This window comes from Vollenhovia emeryi, unplaced genomic scaffold (assembly GCF_000949405.1).
Source record: "Vollenhovia emeryi isolate VEMERY1.0 unplaced genomic scaffold, V.emery_V1.0 DF939205.1, whole genome shotgun sequence".
Lineage (NCBI taxonomy): Eukaryota > Metazoa > Arthropoda > Insecta > Hymenoptera > Formicidae > Vollenhovia > Vollenhovia emeryi.
In genome coordinates, this window is record NW_011967161.1 from 293,922 (window position 1) to 309,444 (window position 15,523).

Here is a 15,523-nt window from a genome sequence, read left to right on the forward strand (position 1 = left end):
ACTTTTGCACAAGTGCACAAGCATATGCATGACGAATTTGATTGGTCTATAAGCAAATGCACAAGGAAATGGGCCAATCAAATTCGTCATGCATATGCTTGTGCACTTGTGCAAAAGTGCGCGCTCCCCGCTTGAACCTTTTGAAGCATTTTTGGCCATTTCATTTCTGATCAACGCATTTAGGTCGGGTTTTTTGCATTTTTTGGGTATCTTGGCAATAAAAGAACGTAAAAAGAAGTTGAATGGTCTTTAATATGTATTGTTAAAGTTTTATATATAAACAAATGTGAAGAAACAGCAATTTTCTCGGAAAAACTCATTATTGACCAAGTTATTTAAGATTATTTCTTAAAAACTTTGTACCAAGGGGTTTTCGGGGTCGCTCATTACGAAATCCGAATATCATCCAGCAAGTCCACAAAAAGATCTCGTGATGTGAGATTTATCGATTTATTCTCACATAAATTAACAGTTAAGTTATATTAATCGTGGAAGAAGAAAAAATAGACATTTTCTGAACGTTGTGGAGAGATTTAACCGCTGAATGCACATGTGCCGAAATGTTATCATGTGCATAGATACACGACGTGATAATGCTGAATGTTTATTTAAAATTGTCTCCATCTCCATAGTTATCGCGCTCTTGTCCAGTCATCCAAGTGTAATATGGAGATTTCAGAGTCGAACATTTATCGACAGATTACTTAAAACACCTAGGTCAGAAGTCTAATGAATATTGCAAATATGATTGTCTGACCAATATTGCAAATACCAGGTTCACATTATTTCCCAATATTGTGCTACCAGGGTTAATGTTCTACATTTCAAACATATAATAGTAAATAATCTCTAAGTAGAGAATTATGTGCGTGTTCAGGAGGTCTGAAGATAACCGAAGTAACTTGACGAATTCGATTTACGCGTTTATTCCATATTCTTCGTGTATGTATCTTGCTCACGAGCAAATATTATATTCATATATGTGCGTCATTAATACAGAATACGTTAGTGCAGGGTTTCGGTACTGGTCCTGGCTATGTCAGAGACAGTTTGATTATTTTGCGCCTGGTCCGCCGTCACGTTGAACTGGTCGCCATGAACATACTGTTCTTCCGGGTACTGCGAAGGGTCGTACTCGTCGTACTGATTATGCTCCATCATGTAAGCCTCCATGCTCGGATCGTTCGCCGTGTACTCTTCGTTATTACCAGCGTTCTCTTGCTGCTGATACACCCCCGTAGTTTCCGCCGTACTCGGTGCAAAGTTGTTTTGCACCGTGTGCATCTGATCGCCCGACAAGCCATACAAGTCACCCTGCATTCGGTCCGCCACCAGTTGGCCGTTTCCCGCGTCGTATCCCTGATGTATCATTTGCGACACCGGTGCACCAGTCGGCAACCCGCTGATATTCGGCGGGACTACTGAATCCATCGTAGCGTCATAATGAAAAGCTCCAGTATCATCGTTAGCTTCCACAGCAATTCCTCCTGGAAAATGATCCCCGTTACTCGACGTACAACCTCGACGTGCGCGCTGAAATTCGAATTGTAAATTCGCGTGCAAATTAATTGAAAAAATTAATACCTGCGTGACTTACAAGGCTGCCCTGTATTTTACTTGACAAGTGTTCTATGTTGCTCTGTAAGCCGGCCATTTCTTCCCTGTGATAAACGTGTAAACGGATTTAACGGATACGGGGCACAAAACGGTGGAGTTGAACTATATCATTAGCGGAAAATCAATGTCACATCGAGCGTAATAATGTAATGTAATTATCGCATTTGCTTGTTGGGGCACACTCTCGCTATTACTGTGCTGATAGAGACGTTTTGGAGGTGTCGGACTTCTTTTTCGGAATTACTTTTACTTTTAGATCAACCTTAACGGTACGTTTCTTGCTCGAAGCGGTTTGCCCAACCGTTGTCGCATCTCTCTCAACGACCCCCTCTGTCAACACAGAATAGCCCCAGGTACATATAGTGAGAAGTGGTGCGTTCTTATCTACTAATTGCCGTCGTACATAAACGCGCGCGCAACAACGGGTGTTAGATACTGTAAATCAAGCTGCCCCCGTTCGGGCCTGGGCTAGTCGAGAATTCACTAATTGTAAACTAGCTAAACGTCTGACCAGCCTGAAGCTACGTGCTTTATCTCATTCGGTACTCTGCGAGTCGGAACTAAGAATATACTTGTGTTTAAGATTGTTAGCTTCCAAACGCTGTGTGAGAGATTGGCATTCGGCGGTCAATCTCGAGACGAGCGTTGCCTGATTACTCAGGGCGTCTTCTAGGCCCGCCACCGTGGCAGCTGCGAAATTTCGTTGCCTTGGTCAGCCTGTTGCGATTGTTAATTGAAACTAAAATCTCAATCTCCGCCTATGCTAGGCATATATAGGGTCGGCATGCCGATTTCTCACACATGACGATAGCAAACTCTTAAGTTAAAGTCAACTTGTTTCAGCAGTAAACACTTTTTACACGGACAATATACCTAACATAGGCATACCTAGGGCGATATCTTACCATGCTTAGTCTCCATATCCATTATCATGGACGTTAATTCCTTCTCGTTTTCCAATCTAGGCGTAATTTCGTTACGACTCTCTTCGGATCGTACAATCTTACTCATACTGATCTGAAAACGTACATGAGAACCGTATTTTATTATAATATCGCATTACACGTGTCAGATATTCTTCATGTTAATCTTTTCTTTTTTTTAAATTACTGTAGAGGGTATTCAAAAATTTTCGGAATTCAAATCTCCCGTGCGAATTGGGGCCAGGCCAGTGATGTGCAGTTCTAAAACTCTCGGGTCTGCGGTACGAAATAGCCTGCCGTGTGGCATCACATTCCCAGCGAGAAATGACTCGTCAATCGATGTCGAATCGACGTCAATTTGACAGAGTCGATGTCGACTCGACATCGTTTCGAATCATTTCTCACTGGGTTGCAGATAGCATCCCCTAGTAGCACAGTGCATTGGTTTGCATTGGTTAAACATTGGTCCAATGTAAGGCCAATATTGGCCATGGAATGAAAAGAAAATTATGGAAAGAGGCAAGAAAATCCATACGAAAATGCTACTTTTTAAGACAATTCCGGAAACTTTTGGGTCCGCATGATCTACTTGATAATACACATGATAAAGTGACTCAAGCTATTCACCTCTTTCTCCAAAGAGGCTATTTGCTCCGACAGTCGTAGGTTTTCTCGCCTGCAATGCACCAGGTCGGCGTCCGCTCTTTCCAGACGCTGCTTGTACGAATTTATTTCCGTTTGCAGTCTGCTCTGCTCTTGACGGGCCTGCCGGTCGCTTCGTTCGGCCGCCAGTTTACCAGTTAGGACCTCTTGTTCCGCCGCGTCTTTCTCGCTTAACGCCTGGCTCAGATCGCTCTGCAAGGTGGCTGAACGAAAGGAAAGTATATTTCTTCGTTTGCAGCTTCGCGCAAACAATTAAATATCCTACGGCTTTGAAAGTTTACTTCTCAAATGTCAAACTTACATATCTTATTCTGCAACTCTTTCTTCAGATTGTCCATGGCGGCTTGTTTCTGAGATAATTCTCGTCTCAGCTCGTTTATCTCACGCCGCTGCTTCTCAGACTCCAACTGAGATTTATTGGTGGTTTCCCAATTGGTCGCGACGTCGGCGGTGAGCTGCTCGATTTGCTGATTGTATCGGCGCTCCACTTGCTGCCTCTCCTCGGTTATACGCCTATTCGCGTCCTGGGCCGCCTCCCGTAGCTTTTCATGCTGCCTCTCCAACTCGTCCTTCAGTCTCCGAATCTCCATGTCGCTTTGATTCCTCTCGAACTCGATCTCCTGCCTGTCGTCCATAGACCGTCTCGCTCTCTGCGTCGCCTGGGTTTCTTTATCCCGCGCGACCGACAGCAGCTTCTGCGACTCCTCTAGCTTCATCTCGGCCTCGTATTTGGCGCGTAGGGCCTTGTCCAATTCAGCCCTCAACTCAGCGTTGCCCTCGCTCGAACCACTCTCGGACAGGCGTTTCACGTTTGCCTGATTCTCCTCCTGCGCCTTTCGCAACTCCAGTTTGGCCTGGGTCAATTGCGCCTCGAGCTCACTAATTCTTGACTCGAACATTATACTGGGCCCTTCCAAGAACTTCTCCCGTTTGCATTCTAATGTATTATCAATATGGCCGCCTTCGTCTTGCTTGTGACACTCATGATTCGCCCCGCAGTGATCTTTATGATCCAGCACGCACTTCGACAATACAACTTGATTCCTGCTGTGCAGCGCCTCGTTTTCAGCTACGACCTGCGAAGAGCCATGACAGTTGAAGCGATTAAAAGAAAAAAACACTTTATCGTGTCCTCTCCTGCTCGGCGTCTCTGATCGCGTTAATTTGAAAGAAAGTTATACCTCGCGAACTTTGCTCAACAGATTGATCAGCTCGTCTCTGCAGTATTGAGACTCCCGTTCCAACTGTTCGATATAATCCTCCTGCCGTTCGATGAAGGACGTTAACTCCGGGGGAATGGACTGAAGATCGGCCCTTGACAGTGCTATATTACTGTACGCTTTTGACGACTGAATAGTTTTCGAGAGAGGTGGATAGGTATTTAAAGCCGCGTTTCTGGAGAGATCCTTTCTTCGGAAGCTATCGCTGATCAGGCTTTGATCATCGGTGTCCTCTCCAGACTCACTGATTCGCGGATTACTGCTTTTATATATGCTACGAATACTTCGCTGCTTCCTGCATAGAAATTATTCTCATTTTACTTTGCTATATTCGCAGGATAAAATCCCTGTTTAAAATAAGATAGAATATCATCAGATTACATTAGATTACAAAACTCTTATTTATTTACATTGAAATTGCATGTAATCCAATGTAATCCGATCGTATTCTAGTTAACATTTTAAACGGGGATACGTGCCAAAAGTAATTGACAGTAAATTACTTATGAAATAATTCGGGCGGGAAACAGAGAGAGTGAAAGAGGGGGGGGGGGAGAAGAGAAAGAACTAAGGATGAAGAGGAGAGGCAAGAAAGATATTTTAAAGTCTGTTAAATAATAATACCAGAGAATATTGCCCTCATTGTACAGTCGGTACAAAATTAAATTTTAACAGGCCTCTTAAAGTAAAAGTGTTACTTAAATATTCACACAAGTACATATAAGTTATTATTGATTAATGATAATTGATCACAATTCTGCCCTGCAATCTGTGTCAATTTTCCCGAATTTTATCCCGTAAAAATGTACAATAGATGTATAAGAGATACGAGTTTATTATCTTCTTTTTAATTTTATTTCAGGTATCTCGACTCTAATCATTTAACTGTACACTCTGCCTTTTTGATCAACTCACGTTCCGGACATTCCCGTTGGAGCGTACGATTCTGCTAGCAGATACTTCAGTTTCGAGATAGCTTCTCTATATGCCAGCTCCATATAATCCGCCGGTTTCCTCTTGCTTAGATCCAACTTTGAAGCTGCATTTGTTTTTCTACAAAATAATCGTAGAGTCGGTTAAGACTTTTGTTAAAAAATCATTTTATTTGAATTATAGACGAAAGTGTCCCCGATCACGAGATAGGCTCCCAATACGAGGTAGCGGAGTTTCTGCTAAATTAATAGGCATCACATCCGCTGGTTCCACCAAGACTTTACTGCCCTTGGAGTGAAATCTGTTTAGTGGAAAATTGATCGTTAGATCGCGTAATCGTTGCGAAAAAAGATTTGCCATTGAATTTGGACGTTGAAAACCTACTATCTCACAATGGACTCGTATCTCATAATAGGAGACTTTCCTCTAATCACTATTACGTCGCCCACAGGCACACACAAAAAAAATGGACTCCCTCTTAATCAAATGAATATAAATAACTTCCAACTTCACCTGTTCTTCAGGCGCTTCATACGTGCGACGCACGCCGGGTCCGCGTAACCACCTAGGCCGGGTGACGTTTTCAATCTGGCGGTGATCCTCGGGAAGAACTTGGGACGCGCCGCACCCGGATGGCCGACAGTCGCGATACTCGTCGCGCTGCCAGGTACGAAGGGATGGCAGTCGCGGCAACCGTAGGCGCTGTTCGCCGCCAGCATTCTGAGCGCGTTCTACCCCTTATCAGGCAGCTCTTCGCTTCGACCCTCTAAGAACGCGCCCCGGTCGGCCGAGCGGCCAATCGATGTTACGTACGTTTCCTCCCCTCGGCCGGGAGAAGCCGACGAAGGAAAATCGAACGGCGCATCAGCGTTGTAACTGGAGGAGCCTGGTGGTGGATCGCGTGCGATGGTACCATCCAACCCTTTACGGGCCCCTTGGCGGGGACAAGCGGCACCGCCGTGGTACCGCCGTCGTACCACCACCGACGTGTACGCGTTCCGTGACTTATTAACCCGGCAGGCATACCTCGGTGATAGGGCATAACTTCGCTAACGACGAGAGGAGACGAGGGTGGGCGAACGCTGGTGCTATCGCTCCCTGACATCGCTCCTTTCATGTCCCGTTGGAGAATTCCTATGGAAACAGAATTGATCAACAATGCGCGAACGACGTTCGCGGGAACCAAGTTTTCGTCGAGGAAGCATTTAAAGGAGAACAATTTCTATTGAAGAGGATAATTATCAGGGACAGGGGATTTGTATTAAATTACCGAGACCCCCGGTAATTGTTTCGTAGCTCCTTTCTTCAGTCCGGCCGAAGCCGTGGAACCGTATTACAATTTAGGGGTTTATAACACCGAGGCCATAAATTATTTTTTATTTGCGGCTCTCTCTCTCTCTCTCTCTCTTTGCTCGTTTTGCCCAGTTCTTAATTTGCAATTTGTTATTGAATTGTGTAGGGAATTACGTGTTACGTTGTGAATTATAAATGTTTATAATACTATTAAAAAGTAGCAGCATGGTATACAAAACAGCAACTGAGAAATATAGTTTATTCAAGGAGGCTGCAGGTAGTTTCCGAGCAGATCTGTTATCAAAAAAACTCAAACTTTTAAAAATATAATTTGAAGGTATAAACTATGTACAAAATGTTCCTCAGAATTTAAATTAGAATTTAAAAAGTTAAGATATCACCGATCGTTAAAGAGATCAGTACACAAATAAAAAAATAAGATACCTGTATGTCAAAAACGAATACGAGAGAAAGGCTCAGATGAATGGATCAGAAACCAAAGTCGAAATCGGAAACATTAGATGTCTCATTACACTGTAATAAAATGAAATACTATTTTAAATCCGTACGAGACCACTCTTAATCTCTGATCAAAGATAAATAAATGTTTGTACACAATTATGGCATGAGATATTAATTTTGTTTCTTGGAAAGACTTCTACAAACTTTCAAATATTTTGCTACGACGAAACGGCTTACTTTTTACTTTTAAATATCTGAGAACAATGAAATAAAATATTATTTTAAATTTAGTATAAAAATATCCTTAATTTCTGATTAAAAGTAACCAAATGTTTGTATAGTGTAAGACAGGGACTGTCAATTTTATTTCTTGAGAGATTTCAATAAACTTTTAAATATCTTAAAATAACAACGAAATTTTCTTGTATTACTTACGTCTTATATTAACTCAATTATTTCTCAATTTTTTAACTGTACTTATAATAACATTATGTCAATCTTCACATAATAGAAATAGAATAAAAACAAAGGAAAAACGAAACATACGGAAAAACATAAGACAGAATTAACTCGAGAATAAAGTAATCGATTCAATATGAAGTTTAAATTGCTCCCCAAGCTTCTATTGCTTTGCGTGACGAGGTGCAATATATGGGTCTCAAATAAATGAGTGCCCTTACCTTTAAAGTACAATGTATGCACGTATATTCAATCGTATTAAAGTGACAATAATATAAAAAATTTTAAATATTTATATTTAAAAATCGTTTACAATAATCTTTACAATAGTCTCGTTATAATAAATCTGTTAATAAAACATAAAATAAATTTCAATATCTATATTATTAAAATATATAAAGCTGTAATAATGTTAACAATAATATCGGCGATCTCAAGTAAAAAAGATAGTAATTCGGTTACTATACATCACATATCATAGCCCATACAGCAATTATCACTTATTTTCTCTTAATAAATACCAATCTGTAAATTCCGTATATTATTGATTTATAAATTGTAGATCAGATTACGCATGTGCACTGGCTTGAGATTGGTTTGAAGAGGAGTTTCCGTCGATCGCATTTGGAGTTTCTATGAAACCTTCATCGTCATCGTTGTGTAATGTATCGAAGACTAAAAGAATTTTGCATATTTACATGGTTGAACATTGATTTGTAATTATTGTCATATACGTATGTTACTAAAAGAAATGCATTTGAAACATACCCATGGTACGGGAAAACGGTTTGATGTACAAGATCATCAGTAAAGCAAATGCCGCAGACGCGCCACAGACATATGTAAGAATGTCTCTGTAGTAATAATTAGTATAACCCGACGAACAGTGCCTGAAAGACAGGTACAGTTGGAGTGGAGCTTCTTTCAATTTATGACTTTTCAAGTAATAAGAATTCAAGCTTTATATGTATATGTCAGATGTTCTCACTAACTTTACTAAGTATTGAATCAGCATAACCACCAGGCCGTTGCTAAGTTTGTCCGTAAAGCTCATAACTCCGTAAGCAAAGGCACCGCTCTCAGTATTTTTTCCTATCAGGTCAGCAGTAACACCGAGACTAGTCACTAACATTATTGCACCAGCAGCACCTGAAGCATTGCGATAAAATAAGATCTCACATATTTTTGTATTATGTCCGATTACAAAACTTTGTATACGACGGATTACCTAATAACACAGCCACAGCGTAGATCTGATATTTAATATATACATCGCCATTGCCAAATTGTATCCACGTGCAGGCGCATATCGCAAGTAGAGCACCGATAGAATACGCGACTTTTCGACCCCATTTTGTATTAAGCCTCTCTATGATTAAAGACGTGAGAAAACTACTCAGATACATTGTCAGCGGTATATAAGCCAGAGATGTCGCAGGCATATTCAGTGTCTCGTGTAAATATAGGGGTATGTATATTTGGCACAAATTATTAAACAGTCGCGTAAGCATGTAGACGAACGCTACTTGATACAATCTCGCATCTCTCAATAATACTGATGCTGGCCTGGCATTTCGATCCAGAGAGCTAGCTGAAAAGACATCGAATTCGTTATTTGTTCGACATACATTGTTTGACACGCACAGCGATGGTTGCGGCACTTTTTTTTTATGAGTTGAGGAGCGCGTATTTGAATTTAGGGCGTCAATTCTGTATCTTACGATATAGTAAAAATGCTAAGAGCGAGCGGCTTAGTCTCTTTCTCTAAGGGGACAGTTAGAAAGAGACAAACAACCCCGTGAGAAATGATTTGTCGATTGACGAGTCATTTCTCGCTGAGAAAGCTACTAACTTTTAGCATTTTTACTGTAGTGTAAGATACAGAATTGACCCTCAGGTTTGCGTTCCAAAAGATTTTTTCTGAGGAAAATTTTACTTGAGAAATCGATCGAAAACACTCAAGGTGCTTTCGGAATGGCCGTCGAGTGAAACATTCCTCGGAGAAGATTTTAGAACGTAACCCTGAATCTAAATGCACGTTCCTAAGCTCGCTAAAACAAAGTGTCGCAACCAATCCGTCCACCACTGTGCGTGTATAACATTGAATTAACTGTGTTTCGTTTTACCATTAGCGCTGCCATTAGCGCTTTCCTTAACAATAACATGAAAGACTATGGATGCTACCAATCCAGTTATCATTCCAATTAGAACGACTTTCTGAAATTTGTGAATGTCATTAGGTCCAATCTGAGTGTCGTACTGATCGCTCGTTATGTGTAATACGCCCCACATAATACAGTAGACGAGAACATTGGAGAAGACGGTGAATGTGAACCTATGCAATATAACAGGATTAGAGATTTCGTTTCGTATGCACATATTATCTTTTTCCATTCAATACAACAGGACATTATCTTCTTATCGAACAAAGTGTTGCACACTCCAAAGACTTTCCGCAATTACCTTATAGCTATGAGTTCGGTCCTCTCGTGCTCGGCGGGCGTAAGCTCTGGGACTAAGGCCAGGTGCGATATCTGTACCGCTGCCCAACCAAATTGGAAAATCACTACAAAGGCGGCGTAGTAAACTAGCTGTGCGTATTGATGCGCACTCTCGCAGCCTATGCACTGCGAGAATATAAACGGGAATCCCAATAATACGCAAATAGTGCCTGCAAAGTAAACGATTATTGCGGTGCTGCGGGACAAAAAGCATGTCCAGATAATCGAAACTGTTGGGAGATTTTGCAAAATGAATTGCTACGAGTCTTGTTGGCGAAGTGTCGGCAGAATCTACGCTAACGAAATACAACAACAAATTTACAGAATATCGTGGCAAACTGGCATTGGCCAACGCGTTTGCATTGAACTCATGTCCCGCCGATACAGTTTGACAGTAGATCCCTGGCGAAAATAAAACGTTTCATAAGTGCTTGTATATAGCGTTTGCAGGAGTTCGTTGAGAGTTTAGAAACAGTCGATAGAGAATTTGTAGAGCGGAAATTGCAACGCTGCGTCGTTTAGGAGACGTTTGTATATAGCATTTTTTAACTTAGCGTTGTAGAACTTTTATGAAACGTTATACACAGTATTTTGTAAGCGTTCTGAAAGCGTTCAAAACGCAGCGGCGTTGTGTAAGCATTCTCATAAAGTTTGAAAGCGTATGAACTTTTAAAAAACCTTCATTTAACGGTTATCAACGCTTTATAAAGCTTGTCATTTTCGCCAGGGATCGCCAATAGAAGCCAAGCAGAACGCCACTCCCTAACGATTTAAACGGGACATATCGTTTAAGTGGTCGAGACACGTCAGCTTCCGTTGACTTTTTCTATTGGCTTCTTATCTGCTGCCAGATCGTGTTGACGGGCTCTGTTAACAAAACAATGAGCTCAATGCGGGCGCAATCAATGCCAATCTAGCGTTCCACTCGCGTCTGCTTGAGCCTTGCCAACACAACGCCAACACTTCGCTTGCTGGCCAAGATAAGATAACACAGCCAGACAAGACAAGTGGACGGAAGATAACACGACTGGGAGCAATACCTAACAAGTGCCAGGTCTTCCTTCTGCCGTATCGGCACAGCCAGAAGTCGTCGTTCCTGTCCGATTGAAAGCCGACGAACGGGGTGACCAGGGCGTCCGCTACCTGGCCGATCAGTAGCACCACGCCGGCCAGAGCCGGATCGAAACCGAGCACCAGGTGAAAGAAGACCAGCAGATACGTGAACCACATGGAAGCGCAGATGTCGTTGAGCACATGCCCGGTGCCGTAGGCCAGTCTCAAGTAGAGAGGCAGCTTCCGTATTATCTCCGCGTAATCGTCCGTCGAGCTGCCGGGCTCCATCGTGACGGCTCGTCGCTGGGCATAAACGGCTCTGGGCTCCTCTCGCGAGACGCGACCTTCCCTCACCCTCGCGCGGATCCCTCGTCAACGCGGGATGGAAGGGTCTCCAGACTCCTGCAACGACCCCGTTGATTACCGAAGGACAGTACTCGGTACAGTAAATTATACATACCGTGCGCACGTGATCCGGCGAGGACGACGGGACGAAGGACGCCGCGTCAGATCGCCGTCGCGTTACGTCGCCCGCCCGCCCGTCCGACGTTGCGCCAACGAAAATCGGGGGCCGTTTATCGGAGTCAAAGGTGCTGCGAGATACAGAGCGGCGGGCATCGGTGTCCTAACCTGCCGAATCTCTCCAGAGCGTCATGCCGTGCCGCTTCGTGTCCGCCTGCGGTGACAGCAGCCGTGACGCATGCCGCGTGACGTGACCTCGTTGCCGCGACGGACACGCGGCGCGCAGTCATGTGACTCGCTCTCACTCCGTGCACGCCTTGTGGGCGGAGGACGACGGCGCGGTCTCGGGGGAACGCGTTTCACCCGCGTTCCTCCGCCGACTAATGTTTCTGCCAATGCGGATTAACTTTAATCTCGGCTCGAATTGCTTCTTGTCCTTTTCCAATTCACTAGAAAAAGATACAAAGCAAGTTGAACCGAGATTAAAGTTAAACTGCGTTGGTAGAAACAGGTGTAAGTCGGATTAAATGGATCTCCGCTGCAACCCTTTTTTCGCGAGGACGCGTCCCGCGTGCAAAATTAGAAAAAAAAAAGTAAGGTAACTCGGCCGCGAAAGGGTCAAAGCCGCGCCTCTCCGGGTTTGCCAGGACCGGATACAATTGAAACCTCGCCTACCATAAAGATGAGAGAGAGAGAGAGAGAGATCGGAGCAATCCAGATAACGCACGTACCTAAAAAATGCCGTAAAGATATCATCAAGACATCTTTCAGCGTGTACACGTCCAACGAGACAACTCGGTAACGTCTCGATAGATGTCCCTTGCACGCTGTCCGGGAAGCGATTACTGTATCAGCAGCGCGGACGACGCTAGGAAACAACCGCGATACGTCGATGGATGCTTTGCAGCAACGCACTTTCTAGGATAAAAAATACAGAAAGTCAAGTCGACACGTCGCAGCACGATGCTTAATCCGTTCGAGAGAACAAATGCCATTGCCACACGTTGGAGGAACGAATGTTATTCTAGGTTTAGGATTAATAACATCGGCGATATTTATTGACCGTATCTGGCAATTTTAGTAATACAGAGAATTTATTGCGAAAAGTATTACCTCAGCCAGGGTTTGAACCTCTGGGCCTGCCTTTTCTCTAGGCGGGCGGTTCAACCACGCCTCAGCGGTCGAACTGGTCGAGACGCCCGCCTAGAGAGCAGGCAGGTCCAGGTTCAAACTCTGGCCGAGGTAATACTTTTCGCAATAAATTTTCTGTATTACTAAAATTGCCAGATACGGTCGATAAATGTCGCCGATGTTGTTAATTACTGCTGGCGACTCTTAAGATTATTCTCTTTAGGATTAATTTATTAATCATATTAACAATACGCTAACAATACAAGCGGAATTTAGACGCGACTGAAATACATTGCTACCGACGAATAAAACCAATTCCAACATAGTAAGACCACCGCGAGTTACACGATCTCCCTTGTATCCTTCTGTGTCTTCAGCTATATTAGTATATATATATATATTATGCATATATAATGTACACTGATGGAAATATGAATAACGCGCGCGTACGTGACGAAAAATACATCCTCTGCGCTCGTACAAACACTTGGAATACAGGCATTCCATTTGGATTGCATTTGGATAACAACTTGAGTGTGGGGTAACTGTATGGCGCAAGCTTGAAAGTAAATTCAAAACCCGGATCTCTTCCTAGAAGTACATTATTACAAATCGAACGCACGTCGGCGTCGTTGTGCAGCGTCATTCCGTCTCCGCTTACACGCTGAGGGACGACCTGGAGTTGAGGTAGAACTGGTGGCCGGAGAAGAGGAAGGTGAGAACGTAAATGCACGCGGCGATCCAGCAGTTGTACGCGTTCTGCGTGTAACCCCGGTCGACTATTTTGTAGAACTCCTCCAGCGAGGTGAAGTTGGCCTTCTCGCCTAACGGCAGATCCTCCACCAGCGCCACGCTCCGGACGTAGAAAAATATGCCCATGAAGAGCTAGGGACGAAAAGGAGAACAAAAGCTCTAAACCTGGCGGGTTATCCACAGTTTCCATCGTATTGCGGTAGACTGGCGTTAACCGGCGTCAACGTTGCGTTCGCGTTTCATTAACTGCCGACAGAAATCCAGCAGAATCCGTCATTTCGTAGCCACTTAATTGAAACACGTCGTTCAAGTGTCTACGAAGAGGCAGATTCTGCCCGGTTTCTGCAATCAGTCCTGCCATCAGAAGGTCAAGTCTGTATCTTGCAACGTGGTGCAAATGCTAGAAGTGAGCGGCTCTATCTCTTTCTGAAGGGACGGTCGGTCTATATTTCACTTTTCGCATTTTTACCATAGTGCAAGATACAGAATTGACACCCAGATTCTGGGGGTCGATTCTAGATCCTGCGACACAGTGAACATGCTAGAAGTGAGCAGCTTTGTCTCTTTCCAACTGTCCCCTTAGAAAGAGACAAAGCTGCTCACTTTCGGCACCTTCGCTACGGTGCGAGATACAGAATTGACCCCCTCGTGAAAGACTCTCTACTGGCGTTCGAACGACAAAATTTGTAGCAAACGTCAACGGCGAAATTGGTCTCCGACAAACTCGACCAGGGAGCGAACTGCTCCCGAAATTTTCGGCTGCGCATGAAGAAATGCGTCTGCGGAAAGCGTGATTTCTCTCACCAGTTGGAATATGCCCCAGACGGACAGCACTAGGCCGCACAGAGCGTACTTGGGCCCGCAGACCTTCATCCTGGTCGACGAGATCGTCCGCGCGGGGTGGTCGGATTTAACCAAGCTACGGCCCGTACGTTGTCACGCGCGGACGCTCGATAATCAGCCGCGAGCGTGAACGGAGTGTCCCGAGTGCTCCGCGTTCGCCAATATCCTCGGCCGATCGCCCGCCCGTAGTCATCCACCGCGACGAGGGTTTGTAATCATGTGACGCTCGGCGATCTCGATCGATCTCGATCAATCTCGATCCCGATAGGTCGCCGCGGCGACTCTCGAGCGATATATCCGCGCGGTATCGATAGGCCGTGCCATGGTGCAAAGATACAAGGTGAAGCAATCCGGTGGACGCGCGGTGTCAACCAATCAGAAGTGGCCCGAACTACCGAGTTGACCCTTTGACTATATAATCATGGACTGCTAGTTGCCGCATTCAGGCTGTAATCAACATCACGAGCGCCACCATAGGATAAATGGCAGAAAATCAAAACACTAAGTCAAATTTAATGGTAAAACAGGACAGAAGACAGAGATAGAATATAGCAATTATAATATAATTGGTTCTGAACTCTGATAAACATGATAAAACAGCACGACATAAGCTATATTCTATCTCTGTCTTCTGCCCTGTTTTACCATTAAATCTGACTTAGTGTTTCGATTTTCTGCCATTTATCCTATGGCGGCACTCGTGATGTTGATTACGTGTTAGACCAGGCAAAGTGGAGGCAACTAGCAGTCCATGATTATATAGTCAAAGAGTTGACCAATCAGAAATTTTTGCCTCAACCTTCAAACTGCAAATCATTGCGGTTGAATGCAGGAAGAAGCAATGAACATTTTGCCCCAAAAATTGGTTACACGCGCAAATAAAATAGGCCCGAGACGATTTTCTATACTAGTTCAAATGTGCTAAGCAGCATTCGATAATGTTCACGGAATTGTTTTGTATTAAATCTTGGGACTGTGAATTCTCCACATAACCTTCAATTCGCACAGCTTTCCTCGACGGAGACCACGTATGGGCTTCCAGTAAAAACGCCTCGGCTAATTCTTCCTCTTCGTCACTGCTCTCCTGCGTCTCACTGAATAGAAATCCGAACAGTCGTTCACTCGTAGAATTAGCCATCAAAATAATATCTTTTCGGCCGTTCACGGCGTACTTCCTCTATTTACTTCCTGTTTTAAGGGGATGCTGGAG

At 43.9% G+C, this 15,523-nt stretch overlaps 3 protein-coding genes across 3 annotated transcripts; all 3 read right to left on the reverse strand.

The window, feature by feature from the left end:
- Positions 1-910: 910 nt before the first annotated feature.
- Positions 911-7,290, reverse strand: LOC105561548 (serologically defined colon cancer antigen 8 homolog). The gene is made up of 9 exons (XM_012011619.1): positions 5,870-7,290; positions 5,339-5,476; positions 4,385-4,718; positions 3,505-4,279; positions 3,168-3,406; positions 2,523-2,634; positions 2,190-2,307; positions 1,585-1,661; positions 911-1,487 (listed from the first exon to the last, which is right to left on the reverse strand). Exons 1-9 carry the CDS (start codon positions 6,073-6,075, stop codon positions 1,006-1,008), a joined length of 2,481 nt encoding a protein of 826 aa, XP_011867009.1. The 5' UTR covers positions 6,076-7,290; the 3' UTR covers positions 911-1,005.
- A 553-nt stretch (positions 7,291-7,843) lies between these two features.
- LOC105561550 (major facilitator superfamily domain-containing protein 12-like) lies at positions 7,844-12,143 on the reverse strand. The gene is made up of 8 exons (XM_012011621.1): positions 11,585-12,143; positions 11,112-11,526; positions 10,034-10,241; positions 9,697-9,905; positions 8,799-9,161; positions 8,563-8,719; positions 8,339-8,460; positions 7,844-8,245 (listed from the first exon to the last, which is right to left on the reverse strand). The coding sequence occupies exons 2-8, from the start codon at positions 11,410-11,412 to the stop codon at positions 8,139-8,141; spliced, it is 1,467 nt and encodes a 488-aa protein (XP_011867011.1). The 5' UTR covers positions 11,413-11,526; positions 11,585-12,143; the 3' UTR covers positions 7,844-8,138.
- Positions 12,144-12,927: 784 nt separating this feature from the next.
- On the reverse strand, positions 12,928-14,569 carry LOC105561551 (ribonuclease kappa-B). Its single transcript, XM_012011622.1, has 2 exons — positions 14,275-14,569; positions 12,928-13,602 (listed from the first exon to the last, which is right to left on the reverse strand). Exons 1-2 carry the CDS (start codon positions 14,341-14,343, stop codon positions 13,375-13,377), a joined length of 297 nt encoding a protein of 98 aa, XP_011867012.1. The 5' UTR covers positions 14,344-14,569; the 3' UTR covers positions 12,928-13,374.
- Positions 14,570-15,523: the final 954 nt, after the last annotated feature.